Source organism: Hydra vulgaris, chromosome 11 (assembly GCF_038396675.1).
Source record: "Hydra vulgaris chromosome 11, alternate assembly HydraT2T_AEP".
Taxonomy (NCBI): domain Eukaryota; kingdom Metazoa; phylum Cnidaria; class Hydrozoa; order Anthoathecata; family Hydridae; genus Hydra; species Hydra vulgaris.
In genome coordinates, this window is record NC_088930.1 from 48,090,615 (window position 1) to 48,100,231 (window position 9,617).

The following is a 9,617-nucleotide window of genomic DNA, read 5'->3' on the forward strand; positions in this document are numbered from 1 at the left end:
CAGTCAAAATCATGGCCTACTTAAATATACGGCCTTTTATTTTGCTTAAATCGAAAAAAAATAGAGTTGAAAAATGTATATTCTATCAAATGGATAAACTTTTTCAAAATATTTTAATTATTGCGCTATAACTTTTATGTAAGTAAATATGGCGCTGGATAAAAGTTTTGGTGTTGGATTAATAGCCATCTCTATTAAATGGGTGACTGGAATAATGTCGAAAAATGGATTTCGGAATAATGTCGAATTTATGAAAAAGGGTTAATGTCGCAAAAAAAAGGAATGGTGTCGCAAATGAATTTTATGAATAGAGTCGCAAAAGAATCTTATAAATAGTGTCGAAAACAAAAAAAAAGGAATAATGTCGCAAATAGTAAATTCGGAATAGTGTAGCAAATAGTGATTTTACTATTTGCGACACTATTCCGTTTTCACTATTTGCGACACTATTCCGTTTTCACTATTTGCAACACTATTCAATTTTATGTTTTCGACACTATTCCTTAGATTCATTTGCGACACTATTCCGTTTTTTTATTTTCGAAACTATTCCTTAAATTCATTTGCGACACTATTCCGTTTTTATGTTTTTGACACTATTCATTAAACTCCTTTGCGACATTATTCCTTTTTCTATTTTCGACACTATTTATTAAATTCATTTGCAACATTATTCCTTATTCTGTTATTCAATCAACCATGCGACAATATGCGACGCTATTCCTTTTTCACATTTTCGATAATCAAATTTGTGACAATAAAACTTTGCGACAATCAAAATTTTGCGACACTATTTCGCCACACCTAATAAACTTCACTAAACTTTGTAATGTTGTTTTGGCTACTTATTTTGTTATTAGTTATAATAATAGTTTATAAATACTGTATTGTTGGTTTTAACTGTAACTATTATGGCGGTGAAGTAGTCCCAGTTTTTGGTTTTCCAAAAGATAATGATTTGAAAAGTTATGGGTTAAAATTAGTAAACAGAAGTTCCTTGACTGTCATTTAGTGATCTGTTTAAAACATTTTGATGAAATTTTGATACACAAAGGAGCATCGGCAAAAAGGTTTGGTTTGTTGTATAATTTGAAGCCTGTTTCTGCAATATACCCGGCTAGCATAGCAACAGCTTAACTTCCAGTTATGTCCATACCAAAAAAATTACCAACTGAAAATTTTTTCGAGAAGATAATTATCAGAAGTTTTTATCAATTGATGTTATAAAAGATCTTAGTTCTGTTACAGTTGCTAATTCACCAACAGGATATTCATTTTTAAAATTTTATGATTATGTCATGTTCCATAAAATTATTTAAAATGAACTACACATACCTGAAGTTGCTGAATGTATTCCTATTGACAAAAATCTTCAAGTCAAACTTATTTATAAAAAAGCACCAAAAAATAAACAACAAAATTGTCCATCCTGAAAACTACAAGAAAAATGTCGCTGTTGCTTTAGGTACCTTTTATGAAACTACAGCTGCAGTAAGTAAACCATTATTTCGGGATTTTTTAGATATTAATAATAATAATAGATAAAGATACTTCCCAATAAATGGTGGACAATCTAAAATGGTGGACATTTACAAATTCAAAAAATTTTTCTAGTTCAGTTTTCTAATAACCATATTAGAAATGCTGCTATTATTAATGAAAAAAAGTTTTTTCAAGCTTCTGTTGACTGGATAATTAAATGGAAAAACACAAAGTCCAAATTTTGAGAAATGTACATTATCTCCTCAAACATCATCAGTACTACAAAGAACTTTATTATGTCATTAATAGAAGATTTTTTGGAAGATAATTATAAATTTATATTGACTTTTTAAAGTGATCAGTTAGAAAGAAAATTGAAACAATACCGCCAAATGAGTGGTGGCAGGTTCCTTGACAATTTAAAAGACGTTATTTATAGTAAGAAGATAATTAAAATAAAAAGTTTAAAGTAAAAGGAGGAGTTCAAATTTTTGAAAATGATATTACTGCTGTTGGATGTACACAACATGTTCTTGCTGTTGGAGGTACACAACATGCTAGATCCTGGATGGATTAGATTAAAAAAAACGATTTAGATAGTGTGGTTTAATCAGATAATTTTCGTGAAGCTGTCAGTTATATTGCTGGTTTTATTGCCAAAAACTGATTGAGATGTTTAAATTATGTTGCAAATTGCTTTTAATCAAAATTGTCAATAGGAGACGAATGATTATAATTGTCTAGATAAATTGTCCAGAGGTGGGCTAACAACTCCATCATTACCACTTTTAAAATATGTCTCTGACAGTTTTGCGACTTTGCTAGATCATGTATTTGATGTTATTTATCAATCTCAAATGCAACACCATAACTCAGGAAACTTAATTCATGGCCGTAGAGAAGTTTACTAATCATTTTTATGTTTAAATTATCAAAATTGGGGAAAAGGAATTATACACACTGTTATTCAAATATTTATTTTGATAACATTAGAAAGAGAGACAGTGATTCCATTGTTGCCGATAAAATTGTTGCCTTTATAAAAAGACAGAGAAAAAAATAAAAATATTTTGTTTTACATTTTAAATCAGTTTGTGTATAATTTTTTTTATATTTTTAAAGCTAATTTTTGAGAATTTGTGTATTCCTATTTCTTGTACAGTCCTTGAATATCCCAAAATTTCTACTGACAAATCTAACCCATGTATTTCTAAAATCATTTTATATATATAAAATGCAATTTTACATTTGTTGTTTTTTATTACGTCAGAATTGGTTACACGTGTTTTACAAATTGAGATTTAATACATAAGTTGGCAATAAAAGTTAATAGCGAAAGTTAACAACTAGCAGATTTTTTCTGTAAAACAAGATTTTTTCGATGAATTTTGTGAAAATTCTTCAAACTCTAGTGCAAATTCTCAAAATATTTTGTGAAAATTCTCAAAAACAACTATTTTTTTAAAGGATTTAAAAATTTAAAATCTTACATATTTTTCGGTCTTCGGTATGTTTTTCAACCGAACATTTTGCTTTTCGCCGAATTTATAAAAAGTACCGAAATCAAAATTTGGGTATCGGTTGAAATTAAAATTTTGGCCGAAACCGATACCGAAATAGAATTTCGGTCGATCACTACTTCATGAATGTCATATTAGGGTGTTTCATTTCCGACAAATTTTCGAAAATGATTACGTTACATGCATAACGGGGTAAATAATGTGCCAAAAAAAAGTCTGAAAAATTTTCAAAATTTTAAAATGTCATCTAGAGGTCGCCATCTTGAAAAAACAGCGTTTTTTACACTTTTTTCAACTGTAAACTTGTATATATTATATGGGTGTATATATTAAAGGTTATTATATGAACATTTGGTGAAATTTTCAGAAAAATTGGTAAATGTCTAGAGGTCGCCGAATTATAAAGTTTTATTTTTTCAACATATTTTTTTGCTGAATAATTGCTTAAATGCTTTCACCTTAAATAATATGCATAATTTATGTTTTGAGCATAATTGACCACTAAAAGTTGTTGCGTGATTAAATAGTTTGCAAAATAAACATCTGGACGTATGTATATAAATTTCATAAATTTATTTTAAAAAATTCGTTCTTATTTCAATTAGCAAAATTGAAATATTAAAACAATTTTAAAACTAGCTGGAAAAGCGAATATTTTATTGTAACGATGAACCTAAGAAAAAATAATCAAGATTGGTTAATTGGTTACCCTGAATCCAATAAATTATCAAGTTTCAGTCGTCTACCAACAAAAAAACATGTTTTGGGTAGATACTCTCATTTACATTTTTATTCAAAAGGCGACACTTCTGCAAGAGATATTTTTAAACTTGTTCTTGGTGAGCTTAAGGAAGTTTGGGAAAAAGCTGGAGTACCAGTTCGTTCAGATAACTCTTGTCTTTCATTGCTTACCAAATTGTTTGTGGAAATGGTGAAAATAAAAAAAATTGATCACGCAAGTCGAGATGTTAAAGCTGGAAAAGAAAAAATTGTCACATTTTGTAATGAACTTGAGAAACTTTGCGACATTTCAGCAGTAAATGCATATGAACAGTTATTAGTATCACGTAGACCAAAATGGAAAGAAGATTGGGCATTTTATGAAGATCAAAAGAGTAGCAGAAAGTATCATATGACAGGTAGCATCGATCTAGGTGTTTCAAAATTTTTAGAACGTCGAGAAGATAGACTAAGCATAGATTTTCGGAGAAGTTCAACCGAAGATCAAAAATCGAGTGCCTTTGATGTCAGTGAAATAGTTGAAAGTGCTAACGAAGAAGATCAAAAAGATACAGAGTTTACTCCTTTACCACTAAAGAAAAGAAAGGTGCCTTTAACAAATTCACTAGAGATATCATCAAAGAAGCTCTCAGAAGTAACGGCATCTGTGGCTGATCGATGTTGTTTATCAGTTCGCCAACAACTTCTATTTCAATCCACTATCATCTGCAAAAGCGGAGGCAAACTTAATGAAATTTCTATGTCAGTATCAACTGTGCATCGTCAAAGACAAAATGCGCGAAAGAATATTGTTCTGTCAATTAAAGCTGACTGGGAGATAAACAAACCTAAAAAGGCCATTTTGCACTGGGATTCGAAGCTTTTTCATTTAGACATAGCTCATAATGAAGAACGTGTAGCAGTTCTTATTAGCGGATCTCTTAACGGGTACTTATTTATTTATTTATACAAATCCTATGTATATTTTTTATTTTTGTATTCAAAGAAACTAACTTAAGTTTTATTTGCAGGCCGAAACTTATTGGTGTACCTTTGATTAAAGATTCGACAGGTAAAACTCAATGTGACGAGGTCGTGAAACTTGCGCAAGGTTGGAACATTTTGGAAGACATTGTTGGTATATGCTTTGATACAACAGCAAGCAACACAGGTAATAAAAAAGGAGCAGCAACTTTAATTGAAATTGAGTTAAAGAGACCTCTTCTATGGCTCGCATGTCGCCATCATCATAATGAGCTACACATTAAGCATGCATTTACCGCATTAAGAGGAGGTAGCAAAAGTCCAGATGAACCTATTTTTCAACATTTCCGAGCCGAATTTTCTAGAATTGATATTGATTACTCAAACCTGAATTTTTTTAAATGGCCTACTGATATTAAATCAGAAATATTTAATCAAGCAAGTTTAGTTCTGAAATGGGCTTACCAATGCCTCGAAGAGAAAATATTTCCGCGAGAAGATTATCTTGAGTTAATTGAATTAACTATTATCTACCTTGGGGGGAAACTATCAATGGAAAGAATATTCAAAATTCACAAACCAGGTGCAATTCACAATGCCAGATTTATGTCACATTCCATATATATTTTAAAAATGGAACTCTTATCTAATAAATTTATTATGTCCAATAATGAGCAAATTATGATCCACCGCATGGCTAAGTTTATTAGTCTTTTTTATTCGATGCAATTTCTCCGCTCGAGGATTTCCGTATTTGCTCCAGTTGATGACTTCAAATTTTTTTTTGCAATTAACTGGTATCAAGAAGAAGATTCAGATATCGCAACCGCTGTGATTTCGTCGATTAACCGTCACCTTTGGTATTTAACAGAAGAGCTTGTTATTCTATCTTTATTTAATGAAAAATTGTCAGAATTTACCAGAACAATAATGGCAAAGAAACTTTTTTCTACCTCAAGACCAAAAACATTTTTAATTGGGAAACCAAAATTTCCGACATTAAGTTCTTCAACCGTTATTTATTTTTTAATTGGACCACGGTTGTGGCTTCTTTTTGATTTATTAGGACTAATAAACAACCAGGAATGGCTCTAGATGAATCCACAAGAGTGGAAATTCTTCCAAGATTATCGAACTGCAGACGATTTTGTTAAACAATTAGAGGTAACAAATGATTGCGCCGAAAGAGGAATAAAACTTATTGGTGATTTCCGCGAGTGTGCACAAAATGAAGAACAACGACAATCTATTTTGCAAGTTGTCGAACAACACAGAAAGCAAAATCCATCCGATTCGAAATCAAAACTAATTAATACTTCATAGTATTTTGTATGTCACTAAAATCTTCTTTATTAATTATTATTCTTAGAAAAGCTGAAGCCTAAAAATAGCCCAGTTAAATTTTTTTTAAGATTTAAAAAAATAACAAGTTTTTTAGCTTTATATTTTAATACGGCGACCTCTAGACATTTACCAATTTTTCTGAAAATTTCACCAAATGTTCATATAATAACCTTTAGTATATACACCCAGTAACGTAACATAAATTTAATTATTTTTTAAGTTTTTCAAGTTTAAAGTTGAAAAAAGTGTAAAAAACGCTGTTTTTTCAAGATGGCGACCTCTAGATGACATTTTAAAATTTTGAAAATTTTTCAGACTTTTTTTTGGCACATTACCCCGTTATGCATGTAACGTAATCATTTTCGAAAATTTGTCGGAAATGAAACACCCTAATGTCATATATCATTTAACGAGTTTTTCTTTTTTTTTTTGAGATTTCAGAAATTTTTATTTAAATTTAAAAATAAATAATACAAAAGAAACAATATACAGTAGAATACTGTAGCATATTTTAACTTAATATGAATACGATCCCAACTCTAATTTTTTTTTTTTAATCTAACTGTAAAGTCTTGTTTACTTTGGATACTAACTATTACTACTAGCAGAAAGCAACCCGTAATACGGGTCGTATTGTTGTGGTCGGTCTGTTACATAATTAATTTATTGTGGCAGTTTTCCACAATTTAAAGTTGCGAAACCTTAACTAATACCCTTTTAGGAAAACGCCTTCAAATTGAAAAAAATTAATCCATCTGCAAAATAAACATAAAAAGTACGCGAAGGTAAAATAATTTACCAATTATTTGAGTAATTTACAACTGACATAGGTCATATCAGTGTAAGGCAGAACCATTTTCCTCGACATTTCTAAGTTCAACACAATACGTTTTTAGTTGACTGACACAAAATAATAACACTTCATCATGCTTTAAATTGACGAAAAAACTAAAACTAAATTCTTGTTATATTTTTTGTAACATGAACTTTAATAATTATGAAGATTAATATGAATTTAACTTATATTATACAAGAGTTGTTAATTTTTTGGTATCCCTTTGATTAATTTTTATTTAAAAAAGCAAATTGTTATCTTGAAAACGTTAAACACACAGAACTAAATAAACTTATTAAAAATAATTAAGTTTATTATAAATAACTAAGAAATTGAGTACAAATACGTTTCAAACAAAAATATATAATTTACAATCAAACATGTGTATAACAAATTTAAAAAAATATGTAAACTTTGAACTTTTATATTGCATTAATGCGTCATATGACAAACCAAAAATAAAAATTGCAACAGAAAAGTAGACATACAAGAAAAGAAAAAAAACAGAAAAACAATTTACCTGCTTTCGGTAACTTGTTGTCATACGTCGGTGTTGTTTAATGACGTTATTTCATGTTGGCTTTCAGTAAACTTTAGTTTAATTTAAAAGACATCTCAATAGATTTAAAATATTTTAATTAAAAAGCTAAATAACAAATATTTCAAGGAGCCAAACTATAAATATTAAAGATAATAAATCAAATTGAGATATACATAAATTGCATTTATATAGCTAAATATATTGTCTTTGCTTATAGTAAATTTTAAAAGCAGTGAGTTCAATAAATTAAACGACCAATTAATTATTATTAACAATAGAATGTAGCATCTTTGTATTATGATAATTGGATAATGAATCAATTTAACTACATTTAAGTTTAATTGGTGAAAAAACAAATAAAATTTTAATTAAAAAAGACCAAAACAAATCAAATATACAATATAATATATTATTATAAAAAAAATTACAAATTAAAAAAAAATTACCAAAGAAAAAGCAGCAACAAAAAAGTTATAAATATCTTCACTGATAGAAGATATTTTGATTGCTGTTTTTTCTTTGGTGTCTCCCAACGCCACGGTAGGGATGAGCCCTCCATTTAAAGGAGGGCTCATCCATACCGCCATTACTACACCACTTATTCGGTGTTGGGAGCGAAACTTTCTGAACTGCTCAAATGTTAACGAATCTAAAATCACAAAAGCTCTCAAATGTTAACGACTCTAAAATAACAAATAGAAAAATATAATAAAAACTATAAATATTTGCAATTTTATTTAATCAAAATATAAAGCATAACCTCGCCATTTTCAAAGGTAACAGATGACGATGCTAAAAATATTTTTAAAAAAATGAGAGTAAATTAAAAAGGGTTAAAAATGTGAAAATTTTATTTTAATCAAAATATGAGTAAAACGCGAAAAGTTAAAGAATGTCATATTTATTAATTAATTCTTTCACCTATTGCACATATTTCTCCATACAAAATATATAAAATATAAAACACAGCCCAACCAGTTATGCTTCGAACAGACACTAAAGACAAAAAAATATAGCACAATACAGCCCTACCTCAGAATAATTGATACAATAATATTTACATATAAATAAATATATAATTACAATTTTTTTTACCTACTCCCCTCATTTCCTCCATAAAGTTGTCTAAAGTAAGAAAAAAAGATAACTGAAGCTAAAACTAAAAATAAACTAAAAATAACCATAAACTAAACCAAAACTATAAACTAAAATAAACTTTAAATCTTAATAACGTTTTTAAAAAATTCACAAAACTTATACAATATTTTGTTTTTCTATACCACACGAATACATCATCTGATAAATCTAAAATAAAAAGTGTTACGAATAAGTAAATAAATAAGAAAAACATTACATACAAAAAATGAAAATCAATGTACCTTATAGAGAAAAGCTGTTGTGATTTACCAGAGTAGTTGTTGTTAAATATTATTATTTCAATATTTTAGAAAATAATTTATGCTGGTATATCATGATTCAATATTATTTCAATAATATATATATATTTATATAATAATATTAAGACAAAAAATCAAATTGAGATAAAACAAGTTGTATATATGGCAAAATAATTTGTCTTGGATTTTAGTGAATGATTAAAAGCAGTGAGATTTAATAATGAAATTTCCTTTTTATCATTTTTAACAATAGACACCAACGTGAAGGTAAGCCAATTATCTATCAACTCAAAAGATAACAAAAAAACAACATCACAACAACACACAGCAATAGCACACATCATAAGTTAATATAATATGCATATAAAATAACTTAAGTGACATAACATTCATATATAAGAGAACATAAGTAACAACATTCCGCAAAATATTTTTAAAATACGTTATTATGTATTTTCAGAATAATTAATAATAAAGGCATGAAAACACCTAGACCTAAAGCAGTAACATTTTGACACTAAACGCTGCTATGTAAACTTCTGCTATAAGTACATTACTTGGCTGGCAAAGTAGACAAATCTTGCTCTACACGTTTACCAAGTCACAGCACTTTGAACACATGGAAGCAATATAATATAAACATAACTGCAGTTTCCTACACCTCCCCCCCTCCCTCCCGCATTCTTGCAAAACTGTGAATCCATATTAAAGCCTGACAATTTAAATCAAAACTGTTAAAAAATGCTGAGCGCATCATTTTCTGATTTATCTCTGGCCCAAACCCTAACCATGTC

At 28.6% G+C, this 9,617-nt stretch overlaps 1 protein-coding gene across 1 annotated transcript; it reads left to right on the forward strand.

Annotated features, from left to right (window-relative positions):
* The first annotated feature begins 3,651 nt into the window (after window positions 1–3,651).
* Window positions 3,652–5,988, forward strand: LOC136086720 (uncharacterized). The gene is made up of 2 exons (XM_065809044.1): window positions 3,652–4,670; window positions 4,754–5,988. The coding sequence occupies exons 1-2, from the start codon at window positions 3,670–3,672 to the stop codon at window positions 5,799–5,801; spliced, it is 2,049 nt and encodes a 682-aa protein (XP_065665116.1). The 5' UTR covers window positions 3,652–3,669; the 3' UTR covers window positions 5,802–5,988.
* Window positions 5,989–9,617: the final 3,629 nt, after the last annotated feature.

Coding starts and splice junctions, on each gene's coding strand:
- LOC136086720 (XM_065809044.1), top strand. CDS start 3,670: ATGAACCTAAGAAAAAATAATCAAGATTGGTTAATTGGTTACCCTGAA. Junction 4,671..4,753: donor ATTAGCGGATCTCTTAACGG/GTACTTATTTAT, acceptor TTTTATTTGCAG/GCCGAAACTTATTGGTGTAC.